The following is a 27006-nucleotide window of genomic DNA, read 5'->3' as shown; positions in this document are numbered from 1 at the left end:
AATAATTATTCTCCCAATTAATATTTGTTTAATCCTAAAAGATAATAATTTATTATTATTATTTGGGGGAGTTAGACTGTTAACCTTTCTCCATTTCCTAAGAAACCAGAAATTAATGTGAGCAAAAGATCTTTGATATAGAGTGCTATATTAAAGAAAAGAAGTTACCCACCGGTATTACTACTATTTTGGTATGGTGATTTAGAGTGCTGGACAAGGATTTGGGAGACCCAAATTTGAACCCCAACTTGCCCACGTAAGCTTGCTGGGTGACCTTGGGTCTCCCTTAGCCTATCCCAACTGAGAGGTCTGTAGTAGTGATAAAACACTATCTGAGGGCAAGGTGTGAAATCTCCCTCCCTTCTGCTTTCTGTAAGTCAGCACTAACCCATGTTTACTTAACAAGTCTCACTGACTGACACCTCCGTCCCCTCCCACCAAGACAGACCAATGGCGCAAAGGTAACACATACCATGGTAAGGATATTTACAAATAACATCGCTGGAATTGTTTCTTCTCCATTTGTCCGAAGAGTCTTTGCTTGCAGTAACGTGTTCATCCTTTAGAGCCAACTTGTTCTCATTTGCAGTCAGTATTAAGTCATCAGCACACTGCCACCACAGAATAAGGTTTGAGTCACACTCTACCATTTTTAAAGATTTACTGGTAATATCTAATCCAAGGCACCGTCGGGATCCCACGTTAAAGAGGCGATGTCGGGAGACCCACGTCCATAAGGCCTCTTCCGACTGCTGGCAGTCCCCTGCCAATATCTGCAGGTTTTTAACTTGAATGCATTGGTTGGTCGTTTTATGTTGAATGGTAAAGACATTGTCATCTGCATAGAAGAGAGAAACATGTATTAGCTATCTGTTTTCTGTGGCTTGCACTAAGACCATACAGAACTATAGTGAAACCCTTCTTCTAGAGAATAATTTACTTGACAGTATTGTAAGACATAAGAGCCTCTTGTGGCGCAGAGCGGTAAGGCAGCGGAAATGCTGTTTGAAGCTGTCTGTCCATAAGGTTGGGAGTTCAATCCCAGCAGCCGGCTCAAAGTTGACTCAGCCTTTCATCCTTCCAAGGTCGGTAAAAATGAGTACCCAGCTTGCTGGGGGGTAAATGGTAATGACTGGGGAAGGCACTGGCAAACCACCCCGTATTGAGTCTGCCATGAAAACGCTAGAGGGTCAGTCATGACCCGGTGCTTGCACAGGGGATACCTTTACCTTTTCTTGTAAGACATTTCAGTTCACAATACTCAACCCTTTCCTTCAATGCAACAGTTGTACTCTACTACCTCTGTAAATGACTATAAGAATATGGCCCTTAGCATACTAACACTGCAGTCTTACACAGAGTTACATCCTTCTAAGCTCATTGACTTGAGTGGATTTAGAAGGGTATCTCTGCTAAGAAATAAATACTAGCGGCACCAATGGATTTTACTTTCAACTAAACATGCTCTGGATTGGAGTGCAAAAGCATGTAAAAGTTACTGACAAATGGAGCTCTTCCACCAGGCTTATGGCTGAGGCCGGCGCCACCTGGCGAGATCGGGTCCCCCTCTTCTGCAGTCCTTTCAGGCTATCTCTGGTCTCCTCCTTGGGTAATGCCGTCGTGTTAGGTTGGTTTATGTGTTTATGTATTAGGATGGTTTTTATGTATTAGGGGTTTTTATCAGGGGGGTTTATATGCTGTTACCCGCCATGAGCATTACGGGAGTGGCAGGCTATAAATAATAATAATAATAATAATAATAATAATAATAATAATAATAATAATAATAATAATAATAATAATAATAATAATACTCAAATTCTGCAAAGTGGCCTTCCAAAATCAGACTTTAAATTAACATACCTTGGTTCTCCAGAAACGACCACCACTCTATTTCCATTAGAAGTCCTAAAATAACTTTAATTAATTTGGAAGTTAAGCTAGGCATTGTCAAGCCCTTCCAGAGGCTTTTAAAAACCCACTTCTGGGTTCTGAGCCACAGGTTGGGAAACACTGGTGTAGGGAACATCAGAACTTGCTTAACAGCTGCCAGTTCTAGAAAGGGGAAGATAATTTACCTGGTTCTGGGAATATGTGGGGAATGGTGTCTAATGTGTTAGTGTTAAGATAAACATTGGGGCCAACTTATCCAGGAGGCAAAGCAGGCACAGTGCCTAGAGTTCAGAATACTTTTAGGGGCCGCTGAAAATGTTTCAATTTCTTTTGAAATCAGAATTAATGAACTTTTAGAGTCAAAGAAAATGCTTTAATTTTTTCTCACATCAGAAAAAAATGAAATTTAAGGGCCCACAAAATCTATAGCATTTTGCCTAAAACAGGAGAAAAAAATAAGTTGTTCCCAAAATAATTTTTAATATTAATATTATTATAGTGGGAAGGGCTCACAAAGGCCAAAGTGCCTAGGGCCCACTTGGAAAATAAAGTAGGGACAATAGAAGAGCCATTTTCGCCAGTAAGACCCATTATGCACGGGGGTTTTAGCGCACATTCGGGGTGGAATGGCGGCGACTAAAATCACCAATAACGCACGGTGCCAGCTGCAACCGGCCGCAGCTTCGGTGCATGCCGCCGAAAAAGCCGCGTTCTTTTCTTTTCCCCTTTCCTCTTTCTCACGTATGTTGTTCTTCTTCTCTGCTGTCTCGCTTATTTATCTTTTTATGTGTATGCAGACATGCATGGCATTTGGATATATTTTTAAAGGCTAAAAAAGCTAAGATTTTAAACAAAAAAGAACATTTTTAGAGGATTTAAATATGCTTGGGCTATATGGAAGGGCAAGGAATTAAATTATTAAAAGTATATGCATAATGCCATTAGTTTTAAATAACACTGCTTGACAAACGTTTAGTAAAACTAATCAAACGTAAATTTTACTAACATCAATTAATAGTTTTTAAATTTTCATTTTTAAATAGAAAAATGCTTGAAACGAAGCTTTAATTAACTAAAGCATCTTTTAACTGGGGTTTGAAGTATGTATTGAACAAGTATTAACTTCGCTGCTGCTGTTTTGCATACAAAGCTGCTAGCTAGGGGAAAAATGTTTGTGGGCTCACAGCCCACTCAGGACATATTCCCAAGAGTCCTACTCGTTAGCAATTTTCAGGAAGAAAACAATTGTGCTTTGTTAAAGTGCTCAGCCAAAATGCACTATGCAAGTTCCATTTAATGCCACTTGGAACACTCCAATGAAAAAAAACAATCCATCATCCATTGAACCCCCATAGATAGCTCTATGGGGAATGTAAGAGTGGTCAGCTTTCAGACGGTTAACTTGAATGAAATGCAGAGAGCACAGCAAGAATTGGACTGGGGGCTTGAGAAAGTAACAGACCAGTAGGGATGCCAGCCTCCAGGTAGGGCTTGGGGTCTCGTGGAATTACAGAGATCAGTTCTCCTGGAGAAAATGGAGCCTTTGAGGGTGAGCTCCATGATATTGTACCCCAGTTGTTTTCCTCACCCCCAGATCTCCAGACTTTCCCAACCAAGAGCTGGCAACTTTCCCCCCCACAGTGGCCAGGGAAGGGGGGAGGGAAACACACCTGACAAACCTGATTTAGGCTTGAACTAGTGCTGCTTCATTAAACATGCAGCCATTTGGTTAGTTTTATCTTTGATTTATTGTCAGCCGATCAGAATTTCTATTTTAGAACAAGACACCTACACTGTCTTAAGATACGCAGCTCCCATTTTGCAACAGATGATGGTACATGAAAAAAAAGCCATAAGTGAATGCATAACAGTATTCACGCTTATTGATTATACAATCCTATCCTTCACAATGTATATAGCAAAACTTCCTCTATTAATATTGAATGAAGAAAAAATGCAACCAGGAAAAAACGATTTCAAGAAAGCCATCTAAAACATCTTGCGGCTGTCGATGTGCTCATAAAATGGTACCCACAAAGGCAGAGAACAGCATCATGAAATTCCTATTAACCTTTGTGATCTTTCTTCCATCACAAAAGAATCTTGTTTTCTTATTTATTATGATGATTGTCTCTCCAAAGAGCTCATTGACCCCTATTTCATTGTTGCTCACAAAACCTCTGTGAAGTAGGTTAGGATGAAAGGCACTTATTGGCCCAAAGTCATCCAACAAGTGTTACTTTTTTATTTCCAGTACTTATACTTATGATCCCTTGAATCTCCATGCATACAAGGCAGCTAATGAAACAGCAGAAACTGCAGGAGGCAGACCAGACAAGTTTCCAACAGGTTAAAACCAATAAAGTGTTAAAATAAAGTTAAGCTAGTATGAAACAGCACTGACAGATAAAACACCTAGGTAGTGGAAAGCACTGTCCAATCACAGGCAACGTATGTTGACATCTTAGGAGACTTCTTCAACCTTTTGACCATGAAGGACCACCTGAAATAATTTTTCAGGCCTTGAGGAGCCCCAGACATGATGTAATCTGGCCACAATTATCTGCCATCACCCCAGAAGTGACACGTCACCGAAATGATATCCCCACCCATGTTAACCAGGCAGCCTCAAGGAAGACTGGGGGAGGGGGGAGGGGGGGGGAGAAGTGGGTGTTCAGCCTCCATCGCCTCCCAGGTGCAGAAACCACAAAAGACTCACATGCTTGGGAAGGGGCAGGGGGAGCAATGGAAGTGGCCAGTTCCCTAGCTTGCAGCTGAGTCCACTGAGGCAGGAGGGGGAAATGCCACAGACCCACTCTGAAGCTCCTGTGGACCCCTGGTTGGGAATTCCTGCCGTAGAGTTTTGAAGGCAAGAGATGAATCAGAAGTGGAAGTCTTCCTTACTGAATGAAGCAATTTGTCATTGAGATACACTATGCTGTGGTAACAGTTAAAGTGATAGACTAGGATCAAGACTAATGCAGGTTCAAATCCGCACTCTGCCATGGAAGCTTGCTGGGTGACCTTGGGCCAGTCTCACACACTCGGCCTAACCTCACAGGGTTGTTTTGAGCAGGGCCAGTTTATCCATGTAGCACATGCTATGGGCCCTGCGCAATGCCTCCCCCCATGGATCAGGACAATAGCCTCTCTCCTCCCCTTTTCCCTCTTAAAGGGCACTCAGAGTGACACCCTTTTGCACTGTGTGGGGCCTCTCTGCCCCCAGCTTCTTTGCTTCTGCCAAAATTGTACTCTACTAGGAGTAGGGTTGTGCGATTCGGCCGCTTCGGCGACTGTTCCCTCCGGGCGCAGCCAGCACCACGCTGTGGGAGGGGAGGGCGGTGCTGGCAGCGGCGTGACAGCAGGCGCAACCATGCAGGCGCGGAATTTCCCCCACACACACGGCGCGGCACTGGCTGTGCCCGGAGGGAACGGCCGCCAAAGTGGCTGAATCGCACAAGCCTAACTAGGACCCTGTGAATCCTTAATGTGGCTCTGGTGCTACTGGCCCTGTGAATCCTTAAGCCACTCCTAGTTTTGAGGATAACATGGAGGAGAATGATGTAGGATATTTGTTCTGGTAAGGGTTAGGAGGAGGAGCTGGTCTCATGGCCAGGTCTATGGTTGAGGCTGGCACACTGAGGAAGATCGGTTTGACCCCCCTCAGGACAAAGACATCGCTATTTGAATAGCGGACTTGGAGCTATTTGCCCTTCCTTGCCTTCTCTGTGGGGACAGAATTGAGAATTAATGGTTTTGCTGCATCTTGTTGTTCTTATCTGATGTATTTTTTGTCTGTGGTTTTAAGGGGTATTTTATTGGGGGTTTTATGCAGACATTTGTAACCCGCCACGAGCCGCTTGGGAGTGGCTGGTAAGAAGTCAAATAAATAAATAAATAAATAAATAAGTGCCACTCAGAGCTTAACACCCACTCGGGGGGGCTGTCCCACCTCTTAGTGCCTCCTCTTCCAACCATCTTGCCTGTCTGTCCAGCAGCCAGCCAATCACCTTCTGTTCCCCCACCCCTGACCAATCCCTCCTCCTTCCACTTCCCTCTGAGTCTCAGAAGCTGCAGATCCCTGCCATGTGAGAGCTACCGCTGCAGGTGAGTTCCCTGCAGCCTTTCCACGTCCTGGTGGAAGGAAGAGGCCATCTGCAGAGTTCTCCTAAACTAGAGCCCACTGTATTCCTGAATGCAACGGGTTTTGTCCCTAGTAAATAAATATTTGCCTGCACAGGATTCACAGCAATTGCTCCTGTGCAAGTCACTGAGTGGTAACTGGACCAGAGCGTTTGCCAAAGTCAGGTATGGTACAATCCATACTGAACACATGAAGCTGCCTTAAAGGGCAGCCATTTTCCAGAATACCAGACAGAGGTCTTCTTCATCCCCAGCTACCCGATCCTTTTCTAGATAGAGATTAAACATGAGGCCTCTTGCTGCCAATCATATGCTCGAGTAATGAGCCATTTCCTGTTCCCCCCTGTATACTTAATTTCCGCCCCCCCCCAAAAAAAGTTTGCTTTTTACAAAGTCCTCACCAGCTATTCCCACTTGAAGGCAGCAGTCATAGCATGATAGGACACATCAGTTATGGCTGATTTGCTTCTGCCTTTTTAACCAATTTTCACAGAGAGAAGATGGATGTGAACAAGGACATTTCCAAGGATATGTGTTAAGATCTCTGCTATTTAGCCTCATCTGATATCAGTATAGTAACCAATTTTCCAAATGAAACTCTGAGCAGGCTGAAACACTCTTCAAGAACAGCCTGAATTCACAGTAAAAAGCTCACTGGAAATATTAGCTTAGGTATACGTTGAAAATCAATACATCTACTTTTAGAGAGACCAGGGTTATGTATTCTACATGGAAAGTGGAAAGAGGGAGGGGGGCACATTTGAGAGATGTTCAAAGAAATAAAATATTATGCCACTCTGAGGACTCTGGAAGATGGAATAAAACAATGAAATGAATTGATTGGAAGTGGATTCATCTAAGCAGAGAGATTAGGGTTTTGTTATGCAGTACTAGCTTAACTAGTCAAAAAGCACAATCAAACTGGCAAAAATATATAACTCTCCAAATTTTATTGGTTGTCTTTCTTAATAACCAATCGGTCAGCGACCAAAACGGGGTCCCAGGTATTTTTATCCCGCTTTCTGGATCTTCATCAGTGGTTGCAAATCATTATCTAAAATAAGGTAGTATTGTAATTAACATACATATTACAGACATATACAATAATATTCAGACCCATCAATCAACATACCTGAGTTGGTAAATTAAACTTTGCAATAATCACATATCACTTTGGCTTAACTCAAAAAGTACATATGTCAAGTCCATATGTGAGTTCAGTCCTTTTGGTGCGATCGTATCCAAACTGAAAATAAAATAAATTTCCACTTTATTGAAAAGTGGTTTGGGAGTCATTCCCAAAAGACAAGCCTGATCTCAAGGTTTCCAGTCCAAAAACTTATCTAAATTCCTCCATCCATGCTTTTGCTCCATCCAATGTTGGACCAGGAGCGTATCCGGGATCATATTTCTTAGGCAGCATCTGTGTTCTTGGATCTTAGTTTCAAAGCCCGCATGGACATACCCATATATCCTAAATTGCACTTACATAAAATCAAATAAATGACTTCCTTTGTATTGCAATTTATGAATCTGTTAATTTCTACTCTAAAGCCATTTGTGTGTATATAACTGTTCACTTCCTGAAGATACCTACAAATGGCATTTGCCACATTTGTGGTTCCCCCCACCCCTGTTAAAGAGGACTCCATTTGTAATTTAGGTTTGATTAATTTTTGTATATTTCTGCCTCTCCGCCAAGCCAACAGAGGTTTGTCCTCGCAATCTGGAATAAATTCCACAAGGTGCCAATGTTTATAAATAATCCTTTTAAGTTCCCCTGAGTAATCGGAGAATTCAAAGGAGCTAGTCAATCTAGTATTGGTAGGACGTTCTTTGTATTGTAAACCGGTGGTTCTGTCCATGTTATCAGCAGATTCCTTGGCTCGGTCAATAGCCCATTGCGGGTAGCCACGTGTAATCAAATCAAAGCGGTACAAGCCTGCTTAGATGTCTCCAAAGTGGAATTATTTCTTTTCATCTGGAGAAATTGGCCTTTTGGTAAATTTATTTTTAATGGCCAAGAATGGAAAGACTCATAATGTAATAGGGTGTTTCTGTAAATCTCTTTGTGGCAAGGAGAGACAATTAGTTTATTATTATTTATATGCACTAGAGCAGTGGTTCTCAACCTGGGCGTCAGGGCCCCTTTGGGGGTCAAACGACCCTTTCACAGGGGTTGCGGCAGGGCAAGCAGCTTGGCCAGAGGAGCACCATCCACACAACAGTCTTGCTGGGTAGATTGAGATAGAACGTTTGTCTGTCTGGAGCAATGGAAAAGAGCGAGAGCAGCATGGCGGGACAAGAGGCAGAACTGAACTGAGAAACCCCGGAAAAAAAACAATTTATATACAATCATGAACAATGGATCTTCACGCCGTTGGTCAGTTTTGGTTTAATTTCTGTGAAAGAACACTAGCATAATATTATGGTTAGGGGGCACCACAACTTGAGGAACTGTATTAAAGGGTTGCGACATTGAGAAGGTTGAGAACCACTGCATTAGAGTGTCCAGATAGCGAATACTTCATGAAATTGTAGAGTAAATTTAATGGTTGGGTGAATTAAGTTCAACCACTGTTCAAATTTTGCAATCCATTCAATTGGTTGCTTTTAATAAATTGTATAATTGATTAATAGAACCGTTGACCTCTAATTAAATACATTGTTAACACAATTGTGACATTGAGGTGAGCTTTAAACAACAGGTTTAGGATAATTTGGTCGGGTACATGAGAGGAAACGAACCTGGGACTGAAGAGCTTATGCCAAAGTGATATGCTTTATATTCAAGAGTACTTTTTGAGTTAAGCCAAAGTGATATGTGATTATTGCAAAGTTTAATTTACCAACTCGGGTATGTTGATTGATGGTTCTGAATATTATTGTATATGTCTATAATATGAATGTAATATGAATGTTAATTACAATACTGCCTTATTTTAGATAAATAATGATTTCCAACCTCTGATGAAGATCCAGAAAGCGGGATAAAAATACCTGGGACCCCGTTTGGTTGCTGACCAATTAACATTAAGAGAGACAGCCAATAAAATTTAGAATAAGAGATATATTTTTGCCAGTTTGATTTCACTTTTTGACTAGTTTATCTTCCTGTGGAATCTACAGTATATTTCTTGTACTAGCTTAACTATACAATCAAATGGTTCATTAGATCAGAGTGTTGTAGTGCAGTGGTCCCCAACCTTTTAATCACCGGGGACTGGTCAACGCTTGACAATTTTACTGAGGCCCGGGGGAGGGGGAGAGTCTTTTGCGGAGGGACGTCACTGCCGCCTGAGCCCCTGCCTCACTTGCTTTCCGGACGGCGTCCCTGACTTCCCGCCTGGGAGGTGCTGCCAGCAACAGCCACTCAGTGCCATGCCCAGGGGGAGCCCCAGCCATGGCGGCTACCAGAGAGTACCAAAGGTGAGCTGGTGGCAGAATGGCAGGGCAGCCTCCAAGGCAGCAGCTGCAGAGGAGGATGAGGAGGAGCCGCATCCCGGTACTGACTGATCCATTGTCTGGTCCCGGTCCTCAGACCGGGGGTTGGGGACCACTGTTGTAGTGTACTGATTTCATAGAATCATAGAATTATAGAGTTGGAAGGGGCCATACAGGCCATCTAGTCCAACCCCCTGCTCAACGCAGGATCAGCCCTAAGCATCATAAAGCATCCAAGAAAAGTGTGCATCCAACTTTTGCTTGAAGACTGCCAGTGAGGTGGAGCTCACCACCTCCTTAGGCAGCCTATTCCACTGCTGAACTACTCTGACTGTGAGTGGTAAGGCAGCCGTCTGAAAGCTTTGCCCATGAGGTTGGGAGTTCAATCCCAGCAGCCGGCTCAAGGTTGACTCAGCCTTCCATCCTTCCAAGGTCGGCAAAATGAGTTCCCAGCTTGCTGGGGGGTAAACGGTAATGACTGGGGCACTGGCAAACCCCCCCGTATTGAGTCTGCCATGAAAACGCTGGAGGGCGTCACCCCAAGGGTCAGCCATGACTCAGTGCTTTCACAGGGGATACCTTTACCTTTAGCTTATATCAGGGGTAGTCAAACTGCGGCCCTCCAGATGTCCATGGACTACAATTCCCAGGAGCCCCTTGCCAGCATTCGCTGGCAGGGGGCTCTTGGGAATTGTAGTCCATGGACATCTGGAGGGCCGCAGTTTGACTACCCCTGGCCTATATCATTGTACTTGAAGTTTAAACCCATTACTGCATGTCCTCTCCTCTGCAGCCAACAGAAACAGCATCCTGCCCTCCTCCAAGTGACAACCTTTCAAATACTTAAAGAGGGCTATCATGTCCCCTCTCAACCTCCTTTTCTCCAGGCTGAACATTCCCAAGTCCCTCAACCTATCTTCATAGGGCTTGGTCCCTTGGCCCCAGATCATCTTCGTCGCTCTCCTCTGTACCCTTTCAATTTTATCTACGTCCTTCTTGAAGTGAGGCCTCCAGAACTGCACACAGTACTCCAGGTGTGGTCTGACCAGTGCCGTATACAAGGGGACTATGACATCTTGTGATTTTGATGTGATGCCCCTGTTGATACAGCCCAAAATGGCATTCGCCTTTTTTACCGCTAAAATCCAAGTAAATGATGCTTCCTCCTTTATCAGAGAAAAAGTTAATTTTATCCATTACACAGGAAACAGAACGTTTTTTGGCACGGTTTACAGCTACATTTCTGCCAGCAGCTTTTGCTTTCTGTTTTGCTCAAACATAGCTTGCAGTCAAGTCTCATTTAAATCTCTCTTCCCAGCCACTAAGTTCTTGAAAGGAGAACTAGCCTATTTTTTAAAATGTGATGACTGTGTATAAATAAGTTATTCCCTAAGAAAGTAAGTCTTTTGTGCTATGAAATATGCTGTATAAGAGGTACCTTGCTGGATCAGACCAAAGGTCCATTTAGTTCTGCATCTTGTCTCACACAGCAACCAACTGGTTGTGCTGGAGGTCCAACTAACAGGGCACAGAGTCCAAGCCTGATGTTCCCCTTGGTATTATTTTATTTACTAAAAGCCCATTGAACCCAGGAATACAACGGGCACTAGGATGCATATCTGCATTGTGACCTTCCTGGGGGCTATCTACATGGCAAAAGCTTCAGCCTACCCTTGGACTCTTGTGGCCCCGCCTCCAAACCTCAAGGAACATTTCTGACCCGGGAGTCACCAGCCTCCAGCTGCAGCCTGGAAATCCCCTGGAATTGGATTATAGAGATCAACTCCCCAGGGGGAAAATGGCTGTTTTGGAGGAGGGACTCTACAACTCATCTTCAGGCTCCGGATGAAAGTGCTTGCTTGAGAGAGGGGAACTCTGTGGCAGGGAGGCTGCATGATGGGAGAGGTTGGGACCTGGGGATTTGCTGGTCATTTCCAGACTGCAGAGAGCAGTCACTCTGAAAAAAAGCCTTGGCTTTGGATCCCATGGTGGTGCAGGGATGCCGGGCTCCAGGTGGGAAAGAAATAGAAATGCTGGGTGGCAGTAATTGCTAAGAACAATAAACATCAAATAATTCATAAAGTTGTCACAGTTTCCTCCTTCAATGAAAACATTTTAATTGAGAGGAATTTTGCTTAAAGAATTGAAAACCTTTCAGTCAGTACGTTCTTCAGTTCAGAGAGAAATATCAGAGAGAGAGATTCCCACAAAGCAGTTTCTTTCAGAGCTCTATCAACCTCACCTATGTCATAAAATGTCTGTGGTGGGGAGAGGAAGGGAAGGCAGGAAGTTGGTAGGAGATCCCTCTCAATTGGGTCTAAACTACCAGGGCTGAGGGCCCTCATGATTGGGGCTAAACTATCCTGGCTGACGACCGTGACATACTCATGAGTAAACATTCCCAAGGTAGAGGCTCTTCCTGGCTGTCTGCATGCAATTTGACCTGATTGGCCCCCATTGGCAGAATGCAATTAGAATTGATTGGCCCTCATTGGCAGAGTGTTCTCTCCCTACTGGGGACCTCCCAAGGGAGGTCCAATCAGGTACAGAGTGAGATGGCTCCACGCAAGTTCAAGTTTATGTTTAGTGATAGTGATAAGGCTTTTATGCTGCTGCTCCTAGCCAGCTAGCCCGCGGAGGCTTACAACTAAGTTTAAAACAATAAAATCAAAGCAATAAGAATCCCCTCCCACCTCAACCCTCCCTCTAAAATCCTCCTCCCTTACCAAGCTGCCAAATTTTTGCCATATGTGGCCAGAAAATGTAAATGACAGGGTACCAAAGGCACTGGAGAGCATTATTGAATACCAGTAGTGGTATTCAGAGGCTTACTATTTCTCTCTCATGGTTCCCTTGAGTTTTCTTGACTCGTGACCATTGTTGGACCTATCCTTCATGGGTCTGTCTAACCTCCTTTTAAAGGCATGTATAAGAAAAGCTAATTACCACTAAGCTTCCCCAGCTCTCCTCTGGATGTGTCTGTATCTGTCCTGAGTCAAGAGAGGCTCTTATATCTGCTATGCTTGGGAATCACAGTTAGTGCTACTGGCATCAGCACAGATAAAAACAAAAGAGAAAGAATCTCTTTTTAGCATGCTTGTTATCTATTTTTGCAATTAAGGGAAAGTTCAGCCAGGATTCACTGGTGATAGATTCCAGCGATAGAACCCTTTTTAACATACAAATTGTTAGGATGTGTCATAGAGACAGATGCATGTTTTCTGCAAATGTAATAACCATATCTGGCGAACACAGTTTTATCTGCATGTGAGATCTGCAAGGCAGAATTTCACACCCTTGGTTGTACTTATGCATGCAGAGATACAGCATTGTAACTTCACTCTGTAGGAGTTACTTGGGAGTACATATTCACCAGCTGTCAACATGTTTTTTTTTCCTCTTGTCCCTTTTTATATCTAGCCACCACCACCCCGCTCCCTGTTTTTTACCACACCACAGGATTACAGGCACTTTCAGCTAGAAAGCATCCTTCCCCCCTGAGCAGGATGTGGGTTCTAGTTATACCTAGCAAGGCACCTGCAATTGCAACATAGCAGAAAATCTAAACAACTTTCTGCTGTAAGGCCTATAGACTGACAGCAGGCCATGATAAAGACCTTCCTATAGTCCTGCAAGTTATTTGCCACCTCCCTGGATAGAGGAAAGAGTCCCAAAAGTTCCCAAGGTTGCCTCATATTTCATCATGGCGGAACCTGTTGTAAATTCAACTGACTTGCTACCATTATGGCTCTAGGGCAAGGAGCATAGTCCAGTTTAATATCTGGCTTGGCAAGTTTTGCACAAGCACTTCAGTATATGGATTTTTGCAGTCATGTTATTTAATGGTGGAAAGTGCTCTCAAGCGGCAACCAACTTAACAGCAAACCTGTAGGGTTTTCAAAGGCAAGAGACTTTCAGAGGTGGTTTGCCACCACCTACTTCTGTGTAGCGACCCTGGACTTCCCTGGCGCTGTTCCATCCAAGCACTAACCTTATTTAGCTTCCAAGATCTGGCTAGGTCAGGCTAGTACATTATTTGGTATTATAAACCTGGCATTAAATCAATAGAGAGCAAAAAGGAATCAAGTTCAAGATTGCACATTTATAGGCATAAAGTGTGGATAAGCACTAAATGGAAAAAAATGAATGGAAAGAAAATAAGCCCCTGGGGCATGTCTGTGAAGTAGCCAGTATGCGCTACAGATTCAGTACTAATCCAACAGGTGCAGAAAATGGCATCCAGTATCACACAGCACAGAGCCGTGTTTCATACAGGGAGTGGCGACTGTGACTTCTCCCTGATCTGCTTTGTAGACCAGCAGACGTCAGATCAAGCAGCACAACTGCCATGCGTATGAATGATGTAATTCCTCATGGGAAGGCATGGCACCCTAGAGATAAAAAGAACTGATTACATTCACACCTAAAGGCAAAGCTGGATGCTTGCCCTCTGGCCTAAACGAAACAATAGCTTTTCTGTTCACCTTGGAAATAACCAGGGGACAGCTTTTGTGATGAGTCTCTGCTGCAGCACCACAGGGAGAAAGCGAAAGTCAGAGGAACCTCAAGTCCCAATTTATTTTCTTTTGAAGAGAGAACTTTTTTTATACCTTGCTTTTCACTAACCAGAGGTGTCTTCAAACGGCTTACAAGCACCTTTCCCTTCCTCTCAACACAACAGAACAAAATCTGAGTCCAAAGGCACCTTTAAGACCAACAGAGTTTTATTCAAGATGTGAACTTTCATGTGCATGCGCATTTCCTCAGACAATGAAACAAGGATCATAAGAGTACAGATATGAGGGAATAAATTAGTAAATTAGCAATCAGCATCACAACAAATATGAAGCATGATCTCCCCACAACAGACACCCTGTGAGGTAGGTGGGACTTAGAAAGCTCTTAGAGAACTGTGACAGGTCAAGGGTCTTCCAGCTGACTGAATGTGGAGTGGGGAATCAAACCCAGCCGTCGCTTTTAGGCCAGCTTGGTGTAGTAGTTAAAGAGTGGCAGCTTCTAATCTGAACCAGATTTTATTCCCCACTCCTCTACATGCAGGCAGCTGGGTGACTTGGGGTTAGTCACAGTCCTGTCAGAGCTGTTTTACAAAGCAGTCCTGTCAGAGCTCCCTCAGCCTCACCTACCTCACAGGGTGTCTACCGGCTTGAGCCTCCTTTGCGTAGTGAAAAGTGGGGTACAAAGCCCCTCCTCGGTTTCTTCACCACCATGGCTAGCTGCTGTGGTCTTACAAGCGTCTAATCTAATATCTGGCGGAGCAGAGGTCAGCCCTGAACACCCTTCGATAAAGCCAACCGACCTCCACCTAAATTTAGCCTCAGGCTGAAATCCAACAGGCTCAGCGGCAATTTGCGGGGGGAACGACGCCTGAACTTCTGCTTGCTTGCTTGCTCTCGCAGACCGCAGACGGGGAGAGGAGGAAGGAAGGGCCGATTTCACTGCAGCAGGAGCGCCGGTTCCTTCGGGCAGGCCTCGGGGAGAACAAAGCGCTCGACCTGCCTGTGCTCCGCGCCCGGCGGCCACAACCGCTCGGTGGAATTCCCCCGCCGCCGCCCTCGCCCTCGCGCCTTCTCTCCCCAGGGAGCGCTCGCAAGGCAGGCGGCCGCCTTCTGCCCAGATAAACAAGCGGGCTGGGTCAGGTGGCGGGAAGCTGCTTTCTTCGGGCCCAGGAAGTGGGCGGCGGGCGCTTCCCTATGGCCGGCAAGGGGGACGCGCTCCTCCTTCCCTCCTGGGCTGGCGGGGGGCCTGCGCATCGCTCCGCCGCCCCTTCGCCCCGGGGCGCGGCTTCTTTCCGCGGGACGGTCTGGCTGCAGCGCGGCAGTGCCTTGACCTTCAACAGCCGCCTACTCCCGCTTCCCCTCTTGCAAGGGCACTCTGCACATGCTCTCCCTCCCAGCTCGTTATGACTTGCCGGAATCGGGGCTGCAGCCCCGCCTTCGCAAGCCAAGAGGTGGCTCATCCGGGCGCCTTGGCACGGGACGTCGGTTGGACCCCCGTTCGCCGCCAGGAGGCCCCCGGGGGCCATTTCAGCCACCCTCGGAGTGGGTCCGGGGCGTCGTTTCAGTTTCGCATTCAAGGGAACTGCGCGCTTTCACCTTCTGCAGGGCCCTGGTCTGGGAGCTGCCTGGCGCCACGCGCTTCCCGGCAAGGAGTGACTTGCAGCCAAGACCGCCGGCCTCCATGGCGCGGCAATGCCCTCCTTTCCCATGCCCAGAGGAGCCGCGACGGCACAAGCCCAGAAGCGCCACGGCTTCTTCTCCCGCCGAAAACGCGCTCGGGTCACAGGGAGTCTCTCCCGACCCGCCCCCCCCCCGGGTCTAGTTCGGGGCGAGCGCGTGGCCCGGCGCAGGTGTTACCTGAGGCAGCCCCGCGCGCGCCACCGCAGCCCAGCGCGGCCAAGAGAGACAGGCAGCAGGTGAGCAGGCAGCCCCGGAGCGCCCGCGTCATCCTCGGGGAAGCTGATGGGCGAGTGTGCCGCGCCGATCACAAGGGCAAGGGCGGCCGCCTCCTCGCAGAAATCCCTACCGGGCACTTCCCAGACTCTCTTACACTCCCCGCTCCAGTTTCGATGACAGCGAGCGCAGCCTATTGGTGGAGACGCGGGCCAATCACCTTCCCCCCCCTTCGGTGTTTCCCCCCCCCTTTCTTCTTTGCCTTGCTCCTGTCTTGAAAGGCGGTTGCCAGGTACGGCGTTTGTGTTGCTGGCTTCGCATGGGGACAGCTCCTGTGATCTCATCCCTCATGGATCCGGCGCCTGCGCTAGAAGCCCAGGGTGGAAGCTCGCTCAGCGCAGGAGAGGTTTGATCATGCAAGCGCTGGAAGAGACAAGCGCTTGCTGCGGCCTCGCTTCCCGGATAAAACAGGAATCCAACAGCAATCTGAAAAAGACCAGTAAAATGTGTTCCATAGGTCGTATCACCCAATAAATGTTTAACAAATTTTAAAGATATTTTTAAACTTAATTAGCTGCCACCCATTTGAGAAAGCCTGCCCCAGAGTTTTTCCAGGCAAGAGAGGTTTGAAGGAGGTTTGGCATTCCCTTAAAAATTCACCTTGTGTGTTCTTTTCACTGTAGTTCCAAATATTCTCTCTGACTCCACCCCGTTACCTCTATTTCTGATGAAACAAAGATATTTGGGAACCCAAAGAAATATCATTGGCTGCCCTTTGGCCTTTTATTTTTTGTAGGGTTCCCCCCCCCCACACACACACACCATTTTCCTGCTTTCAGATTTTTCTGCCAGTTTGTACAAATGCCAGTGCTTATCTCTGCACAGCTCCCCCTTGCGGGTTTTTTGATCTTCATGGTGGAGTCATTATGGGTATTAGACATATGATTCATGTGCAAGTTTAGACTGAGATTTGGGTTGAGTTTCCCGTAAATATGTGAATGACTCTCAGCAATATTTCAAGGTTCAGCAGATCCCAAGGAAACAATGGAAATCCTGAATGGCTGTTTTTGGGGATAGGTGAGGGCTACAAACTGAAACTTAATCCTGAGAAAACACAGGTGCTACTTGTGGTCAAAAGATTTGATCCAAGAACTGGTATATCTTTCTGGATGGGGTTGCACTCTCCCTAAAGGAGAGGGTTCATAACTTGGGGGCTGTTCCTGGAATGGACCTTGTGTTGGATCAACAGGTAGCACTGGCGGCTAGGGTGCTTTTCACCAGCTTTACTTGGTGAGCCAGCTGCAGCCCTTCCTACAGATCTAGCTGTGTGATGACACCCTGGTTATATCTAGATTAGATTTTTGAAGTGTGTTCTATCTATGTGGGGCTGCCCTTGACGACTGTCCTGAAGCTATAGTTGATACGGAATGCCAGAAGGTTGACTGCAGTGAATCATATATCACTCAACTCTTTTTTCATCTGCACTGGTTATCAATTTGCTTCCAGGCCAATTTCAGGGTGCTAGCATTGACATGTAAAGCCCTATATGGCTTGGGCCATGCATACTTGAAGGACTTCCTATTCCTACATGAACCTGCCAATCTACTCTGGTCATCCTTGGAGGCCCTACTACGGGTGTTCCTGCCATCTGAGGCTAGACAGTCCACAACCCAAGAGCTGCAACACGTGAAAGCTAATAGTGACCTAACATTATCAGTCCTTAAGTTACCCCTGGACCAGTCCCTATGTTTTGCATCAAAATAAAACAGGAGTGATGAGGAAGGGGAAAGTACAGAGCTTTCTGGATCCTTTCCCCTGCCCACCTTACAGTGCACGGGGGTAGTGTGCAACTCCAAAGATGGAGGTACTGGTCAGGGTTCTGAAATGAGATATATTGGTGATGCAGCCCCCTTGGTAGCACGCAGTGCCCTCTGTGTATTTCCCTCTACCAAGGTGAAGCACTGATGTGGGAGATATGTGCCACCTACCCTATCCTGTTAGGTATGAAGCATCTTGTCTCAGGTTTATGCTGTACACAGGGAGGCTGTGACTGGGTATAAGGAAGGGGTGGGGAGAGCTGTGATTGGCTGCAGCTTTATTTAATATTCTAACTACACCAAAGCTCAAGGGCAGGACTATGTTCACAGGAAGGGAGGTATTTTGCCATTGCTGTTGCATGGGTGTCTATGGGCTATGTTGTGCATTGTGCTGGCTTTACATTTTGGTAGTTCTGGGGGTTGTTTCTAGGATGGGATGGCTTAAGGAGCAGAGTAACTCCTGTCACGTTTTCAGGCTCACTCTTTCCCTGCTGGTGCAGAGGTTTGTACCAGTAGTGTTCCCATGGGGCTACCTCTGTTACTGTGCTAGCACATGGCCATGGCACCACTGTTGCTGGATACTATACCATTGAGATACACCAGTGTAGCAGCTGGTCAACTCCATGAATATCCCCCCCCCCTCCAAGGATTGTGTGGTTTACATGCTTAATTTATTGTGTCAGGTTAATTGAATGAAATCAGTTGTGGTTAATTTAATAGATAACACAATCAGCATCTTAATTAAAATCACAAACCTTGAAAGGACAACATGTTTCAACGTATAAGCATTTTTAAATGCTCCATAACTTTAAAATATGTTCAGCAGTCTGTTGGATTTTTCTTTTCCATTCTACAATCCACTTACACTTAGTTTAGAAAGATGGTAAAGAAAAAACTAATGATATATGTGCATTTAATGGAGTTGTGATAAAGTGTACTTTTAGAAGCTTAAAAATGCTGTGCAAACAGCTTTTGAACAGTGAAGGGTTAAATCTTTACAAAAAATGGGGAACCTTGAGTGACAGGCTGCTCCAAGCAAACTGATTGGTTAGCAGCAGCTGAGAAGCGAAAGACTTCTGAGCTGAATGCTGAAGAGAATTCATTCAGATTTCAGCCCTAGTTGAGAAGAATCATATATTGACAGTTTTGGAATTCAGCCCTGACTGAGAGCAGATTTACACTGACAGGAGAACTGGGGAGAGTTGGCAAGGATGAGTGGGTAGTTTAACAAAGACTTCCATTCGGGCTAAGGAAAGGGGATAGATCTTCCCGAGAGAGAAGAAAGTTCCCTATCCAGAGCTGATAGTTAGCTCTGAAGAGTGCAGAGTTCCCTAGTCTAGTGTGGTTAGAAACTGCCTTTAGGGATCTTAAAAGTCAGTTAAATACTTCCAATGAGTACTGGTGTTTCAAGAGAAGAGGTTTGGGTGCTGAAACCAAAAGGAGAGATATTACTCAAAGAAAGCATGCTACAGTGCTTGGGGAAAACACAGGAATAAAGGCCTCTGGACATAAATATTTCAGTCACAATTGCTTAAGAAACACTCATTAGCTTGAAACATAAGAACTAAAGTCTGTATGTACTGGTTTTACCTCAGAATTTTCAAGCCTGATTTCACCTGTTTTTTCCCTTCTATATTAAATAAAACATTTTGTTATTTTTGAATTCCAAAAGTGCCAGTTGTTTAAGTCAAAGTGTGCTTTGGATCCTTCCTTCAGGTTCCTGGGCTGGGCCAACAGCTAAAATATTATACTATGAGAGGAAAGGATACCTAGAGTTCTTTAGGAAAAAAGAAAACAGATAACAAGGACAGCTCAGTCACAGAAGGGAAAGAAAACTAGAAGGAAAATCTTGCCTCTGAGGGAGTAAGTGGACAGAGCCATCATAGGAGCAAATATCCTATTCTTCTGCAAATCCAGAAATAGCGTTTTGCATGGATGTAAAATTAAATCAGAAGGAACTTTTAAGCAGAAGCCCTGTTTGTGATATATAAGGGAGGGGAAGTAAACTAGTGAGAAAAAGAGCATACAAAAACTTACTGAAAAGTACAAATGAAGTGGGATAATTTATGAATTTCAGAATAATGTAAAATTATGCTTGTGTGTCATTAGTACTACTGTGATTCTCTATGGACTGTTTATGCCCTCTCAATTTCATAAGACTGGAACTTGGAGAAAAAGGAAGTTAAAGTGGTTTTAAGATGCATTTCATACAGTTTATTTCACCATAGCTTTTATAAGCTTTAGAAAACAACATTGAAGAAACAGTTCAAAGCTTAAGAGATTCATGTCTCAATTGATTGCATTTTATAGACTTCAAAAACAATTTTATATTTTAATTTAATTTCATCCTAAACATATTCTACCCAAAGAATTATGCTGTTTACATTTGGAACTCTAAAGGAAGACGCCAGCAAACTTCTGAGTTTATTTAATTAAATTTAATCTTCAGAATATTCTGGCCTGATGGTTGTGTTGTTCGTTTTATTTATTCAAAACATTTTTATGCCACCTTTCCCCTCTGTCAAGGCGAACGTTAAAATTTAAAAATTGAGCAATTAATAATGCATTTAAAATTTTAAAGCAATTCAATTAAAAACACAAACAAATATGAGTGGTCGGCCAACAGATGAAGAAGGGAAGATGTACTTTGTTTTTTGAAGCCTTCCTTCTTGTATTATAAGTTCCCTTAAGTCTCCCGGGGGGGATTAGATATAAATAAAACAAACATACAGTATGGAAAGGCTTATTTACATAGCATAGATCATTAGTGCTGTATTGCCATCCCCTTTCTGACAGGAAGATGCTACCTGGATTCAGTACTCTCAGATGATATGATATGATCAAATCATAGATTGCGATCCATCTATGCAGCACTGTTCCTGTGGTTGCATTCCAGCGAGAGGAACTGCTTATGCAGCCTTAATTATCAGAGAAAGGCATCAAGCCACATATGTGTGGATCCCAAGCCACGAAAAAGATCCATGTGAAGATGCCTGATTCTATGCATGGTTCTCTCTGGTTCAACGTATTGTCCCATCACTGATGATACAGTTGTTGCTCCTATCCCTGTGGGCTTCGCCTAGTTCTAGTTCAGGAGGTGTAGAGCTTGTGAGTCTTCTTTTAAGTAGTGGAGTGAGTAGCCATTACAACTTCATATACCTTCCAGATTGGAGGGGACCCTATGGCGCAGAGCTCAAAATACAGTGGCTATTACTGAGTGTGGATTCACAGAATTTTAAACAGCTTTGATATTCTAATTCCTACAGAAACTTATTACGGTAGACCCCCTTCCTTAGCAAATCTAGCATTGTTACTCAATCCCTACTTGACACTGTTTCTCCTTACAACAACAACCCCATTAGGTAAATTAGGTTGAGCCAGTTTCTAGGTTACGGTCACCCATCAAGCTTCCATGCACTGTGGAGGATATGAACCTGGGTTTTGTCTGGTGTTCTAACCATTATACATCGCTGATCAAGCTCTAGTGCTGAGAGTCTTGGCTATCAAACTAGGTTGTAGGATAAGTTCTGGCTTACAGTTAAATCTTTGCCCCTCAGTCAGATACCAACCATCCTTATCTAACCTCAGTTCTTCAGTGTCGAAATGATTACAGACTAGTAGTAAAGCTCATTGTATACTATAATACAACGGGTATTAGCTCATGGCTTGGTGTGGATGTTGTACCTCACTTGGAAGCTGGCAACCCTAAGAAGAGGTCTCTCTGTGCACAAAACTCCTGACCCAAAGCAATCACACTTAGGAAGTGTGGCATTCCTGAACATGAACCTATATCTATCTGGCAACCTAACCTCCTTTCTGCAATGTTTTCTTGATCTGAAGTAGGCCAGGGACACCATGTGGCTGACTGGAGGTATTATACCCTTTTGAGGATCCACTTTCATGAAATATTTCCAACCCTGGGGTAGCCAACATGCAGGTGGGGCCTGGGTATCTCCTGGAATTACTGTTCAGCTCCCCAGGCTGAAAGGGCTGCTTTGGAGGGTGGTAAGGTAAAGGTAAAGGTATCCCCTGTGCAAGCACCGAGTCATGTCTGACCCTTGGGGTGACGCCCTCCAGCGTTTTCATGGCAGACTCAATACAGGGTGGCCTTGCCAGTGCCTTCCCCAGTCTTTACCGTTTTACCCCCAGCAAGCTGGGTACTCATTTTACCGACCTCGGAAGGATGGAAGGCTGAGTCAACCTTGAGCCGGCTGCTGGGATCGAACTCCCAACCTCATGGACAGACAGCTTCAGAAAGCATTTCTGCCGCTTACCACTCTGTGCCACAAGAGGCTCAGAGCCCTTTTGAAGCCGCACTTCACAACTTCACTTTCACTGGGCTTAGCTAACATAGTCTGTTGCTTGGCTGGTGAAGTTTGCCCTTCTGAAGCCTGGGGCCTATTGCTGTCATCTCCAGTTCCTGTTGTCAGCAAAGCCAAGTTGTTGCCTAATAAAACTGGAAAGCCTAGTTCCCCCCCTCACACACACACACACGCACACACACACCAAGTCTCACTGTCTACTTTCCTGTAAATCCAAGCTAACTCCACTTGAAATCCTGGGCCACATGCCTTTTATTTCCTTCATGGCAAATTCTGATTTTTATCAGGCCAGGCTTGAGCAAAGTCACTTCAGCCCCTGTGTCTCTCCATTCACTTACTTGTTCACCATTTGCAGTTACAAGGTCTAAATATTACTTATTTATATCTTCTTATACTTTCCATGCTTGCAGGACCCTTGCTGGTCTGTCTATCTGTTTGTGCTAAAAATCTCCAGACTTTAAGGATAAGCTCTCTAGGCAATAATGGATGCTTTGGAGAGTGGACAGGGCTGTTGTGCAAAATAAACATTTGAGCATCCCACACAGGTTGTTGTGGAGATGAAACACTTGAGGTCTGCTGCACAGGGTTCTTTTAATGATGAAACAGGAAACAAAATAACCTCGCAACAGTATCTAGTTTCATCTGCACAACAACCTTGTGTGGTAGGCCTCAAATGTTCAGAGAATGGTGGAGAAGAGACATGAATGACTTGGCTGTGTCTTCCTTCCAGTAGCGAGGGCCGCCGTGCCAGGGCTGTCCGCAGCCAGTGCGGGCGCATCACACAACGCTCCCCTGTGGGGGGGGGTGGGCGGTTCGGGAGGCGCGAAACTCCTCCCGACTGGTGTGAATTGTATCTTCGCGCCTTCCAATGGGCCCCTCACCCGGACCGGTCCCGCCCACTCTGCCCTTAGCGAATTATGAAGGAGAAATGATAGAAGACAGACAGATAGATGACAGTACCGTATCTTATCAGCTTAGAGGGAGATAGTGAGTAATTTCCATATCCTTTTAAATGACTTAGATATAATTGCTCTAGTCTATCACTATGAATAGCAATTGTCAGACACTATATAGAAGTTTGACAAAGGTAAGAAGGAAATTGTGAAGGAGAGAAGGTTGAAAATGATATGAAAAATATAATATAGAAGCAGCAGCTAGCCAAAACAAGATGATGGGTATAAAGGAAACTTAGGAAAGTCAGCAGGGAATTCTTTTCCTCAACCTGTATTTTTCCATTTCCATTTTGCCAATTCCATTTCTCAGCATGCAGGGCTTTCTAAATGTAATTAAAACATTTATTTTCCACCCCTCCTCCCAAAAGGGTCCTGAAGGTGGGATGCACTGATTGTAAACACAATACATTGTTATCCATATTTTTCTTTTATGGGGCTAAATATTTTAAGTTGATCCTTGAACTTCATATACTGAATCTATAAAAATAAACTGGGCAGAATACTGTTAATCAGCTAAATGAGAACAAACAACAACCTGACGTTTATAACCCCCTGAATTACAGAGCATAAAATCCAGAATTAATGTCTTTATTTAAACTGCTGATGAGTTCCGGTCATAAAAAAGGTCTTTATTTAGCAGATGATAATTCAGTTGGTAGAGTTTGTAAACATTGTAAGCAAACTTCATAAATAATGTGTCATAATATTCATTGATTATGGATATTATTTTTTGAGGGGAGTTTTTAAGCTTTCATGATTATTTAAATTGGAAGATAATTACATTGGTGAAACGCATGAAGACAATTCATTAACTCCAAGAACGCTTTCCTGGAGGTGTGCCCCACTGAGCACACTTTAGGAGGGTTCCAAGTAGATGGAAGCTGTAGAACAGGGGTAGTCAAACTGCAGCCCTCCAGATGTCCATGGACTACAATTCCCAGGAGCCCCCTGCCAGCATTTGCTGGCAGGGGGCTCTTGGGAATTGTAGTCCATGGACATCTGGAAGGCCGCAGTTTGACTACCCCTGCTGTAGAACAATGGAACCGACTACTGCTTTTGCTGCTGCCGTTTCAGACTTCCTTCCTTGGAAGACTTCCAGCTGTTGCCTCACCCTGACTTAGCAGAAACAGGCTGCTTTCAGCTTTTGTGGCATTTCATCGGAGGGACATTGAAACAGGCGGAACAAGCCCATAAATCAGCTTATAGATAAGTGTCCATTTTCTTTGCACATTCTACATTTGCCTGCATTTTAGTAGTTTCATATGTTTCTCTTAATCACAGAAGAATTTTATGTTCTGGTCTCACAAAGCCTCATACTGTTGCCCCCCCCCCCGCCCCCGGTCTCCCGCATTTGCTATGAATGATTTTCTATAAAGACCTGAAAAATTAATAGTTTTTTGGGGATGCTTCTTATGCCCATTTCAGAATCATTTGTTCTTGCCAGGTACCCCTGGTAACTAGTGTGGGGGGTGAAGAATCGGGGTGGGGACTCAGCAGGAGCAAAGAGAGGCCCAGGCCAGTCTCATTATAGCAACACAGTGACATCACTTCTGGAATGCACCCAAAGTGATGTCATTGTGACACAGGGATACTCTGGGATTTGGGCAAAAATTCTGTTAGAAGTAATTTTTAACTGAATTTTTGGACCAATATCAGAGCATCCATGCATCACTGGGGACATGCTGATGCAATTTCCGGTGTGCACAGGCAGTGACATCACCACATTGCCTGTGACACAGGCTTAGATCTGTTGCTGGAAAGCTTCCTGGGTGACCTCGGGCCAGTCACATTCTCTTAGCCTAACCTACCTCACTGGGTTGTTGTGAGGATAAAATGGAGGAGAGAACAATTTAAACCACTTTGGCTCCCCAACTGAGATAAAGGTGGGGTATAAATGATTGAAATGAGATAAAATTCCCTGTTGGCCAGCTGATTATACGGGGGGCAGGGGGATGGAGCAGGGGCTATTCTGCTCTCATCTGGGGCCACCTAGTCTTTCTCAGAGTTAACAAAACCAATCCCAACTTGTTTCTAGAAGCGAAATGTGGTCAGCTTGAATTTAATGAAGATTCATCTGGAAACGGCAGCACCCAGGTTCAAATGCCCACTCTGTCATGGAAGCTGGCTGGGTGACCTAGGACAAATTAGGTACCTTCTCTCAGCCTAACCTACTTCACAGGGCTAGAACAAAGGAAATGAGAATGTTGTAAAGTAATGTATTCACTGGGGAGAAAATTAATATAAATGAAGTAAAAAAAATAAATTTGTTTATCTGCAGGGACTGTCTTGCAAAATGCTTCTATTTATGCAATATCTAACCAAGCCTTGTTATTTTTCATAGCAGCTTATTTTCCCCCCTTGTTCCAGTGGAGAATTTTCTATTAGATGGTTTCTTCAATAGACTGCTAATTGAGTTTTCTTTAGTGAACGCAAATGTTAACATTTCTCCATCTACTTTCCCCACACCATTCATATTTTATAAGCATCTGTCATGCTAGCCAATAATCTTTTTTTTAAACTCAAAATCTGCAACTGCTTTCCCTTTTCTTTGCGGGGAAAGTGACCCGACCTCTAGATTCCATTGGCTGTGCTTTTCAACACCTTTTCGGCTCTATGCTTTCTGAGGGTATCCTGAAGAACTGGGCACACTGCTCCAAACGGGGCAGCACCAGAAATTTATTGACTTATTTTTGTATTTGTACGCTGCCCTCCCCTGAAGATATTATGACATTTTATTTTTCTGCCCCTTTTGTAGTAATCAGTAATGCAGAATGCCCTTTTAATCTTCAGCCACGAGCTTAGTATTTTCTTTGCCATGGCTTGGATCCTGTGACATTTTCCTCCCTACACTCTTCCCTGCAGATGCTACAGAGGCCTTCGTCCACAGAGCTCCTTGAGACACTGATCTTGTGCACGTTGAAGTGCTAGCAGCATGGGGAATAAGTGGCCCTCGGCAGGAAAACTTTGACAGCACTCAGAGAGAGTGCAAAGGTGTGTGACAATGTCATGTTCTCCGTCCTGGAGAATCTCTGCTGCTTCAGGACATATACCATTGATTGATAGATAAAAGTTCGGAATTTTGCTCCAGTATGTATTTTACATTAACACTGAATTGCATTTACTATTTTGCTGCCTATTCAGCTAGTTTAGCGAACTCCTTTTCAAGCTCTTTACAATCTGTTGGATTTTCCACTGTCTTGGATAACTTGACGTAATCTTTAAACTTGTCCAATTTATTGCTCACTCCACGATTTAGATTGTTCAGGAATATGTTGAGTGGTGCTAGTTCCAGTCGGATCCCTTATTTACTTACCTCCCGTTTTCTTCCTGGAAGAACTTCAGTGTATCAACCAGCTTTGGCTCACAGTTCTGTGGCCAGTGGCAGACATTTTAAAATTATTCTTATATAACTTCTATCCTGCCAGTCCCATTGACTGGCTCGAAGTAGATAACAATTCAGAATACCCCCCACCCCATTAAAACTCATTATAAAACCCCTTACAATGGACATCACAAACCAAGGCCAATTGGCAACAGTTAACTCTCCCAATCCCCCTGCACACAGAGAAGAATAGCACCTCTGGGGCGGGGGGTATAAAGGAAGCCACAGAGCTCTTATTCAGGGGAGCCCAGCTCTTAATAGCCCTGGCCTCACCCGAAGACCTGGCAAAAGAGCTCCATCTTGCAGGCTCTGCTGAGAGTTCTGCATTCCCTGGCATTCAAATTAATTATGGATGTGTTGAACTTTCTGGTTAGATTCCTGCTTACCTGTGTACCAAATGTGATGGTAAGTGGTCTCCATCAGTCCCTGGGCACTCCTCAGGATTAAATCAAGTGTTGCTTCCTTTCTTGTCAACTGCACAACTGACAGTGGCGAAGCACAGCAAATTTACTGCATCTGGAAATGCCATTTTTGCTGTGATTCTACATTAACCAAGTCAGTGTCATGATAGTGGATGTCAACTAGGACTGTAGCTATCTTCAGGATTTCTCTATTTCAAGATTACCATATATACTCGCATAT

General features: G+C 44.6%; 1 protein-coding gene and 1 long non-coding RNA gene across 2 annotated transcripts in view; one reads left to right on the top strand and one right to left on the bottom strand.

Moving 5' to 3' along the window:
* Positions 1-16064, bottom strand: part of LY75 (lymphocyte antigen 75) — a 94499-nt gene extending 78435 nt beyond the window's left edge. Inside the window, exons 1-2 of the mRNA XM_077319958.1 lie at positions 15855-16064; positions 473-838 (exon numbers count right to left, since the gene is read on the bottom strand). Of these exons, the coding sequence (XP_077176073.1) occupies positions 473-838; positions 15855-15945 (457 nt within the window). The 5' untranslated portion in view covers positions 15946-16064. The remainder of the gene's footprint in view (positions 1-472; positions 839-15854) is intronic.
* An 8000-nt stretch (positions 16065-24064) lies between these two features.
* Positions 24065-27006, top strand: part of LOC143829324 (uncharacterized) — a 45076-nt gene continuing 42134 nt past the window's right edge. Inside the window, exons 1-2 of the long non-coding RNA XR_013228074.1 lie at positions 24065-25130; positions 25845-25973. This is a non-coding gene — a long non-coding RNA (uncharacterized LOC143829324). The remainder of the gene's footprint in view (positions 25131-25844; positions 25974-27006) is intronic.

Source organism: Paroedura picta, chromosome 2 (assembly GCF_049243985.1).
Source record: "Paroedura picta isolate Pp20150507F chromosome 2, Ppicta_v3.0, whole genome shotgun sequence".
Classification (NCBI taxonomy): Eukaryota; Metazoa; Chordata; class Lepidosauria; order Squamata; family Gekkonidae; genus Paroedura; species Paroedura picta.
The sequence above is the reverse complement of the archived record's forward strand: the minus strand, read 5'-3'. Positions and strand labels throughout refer to the sequence as shown.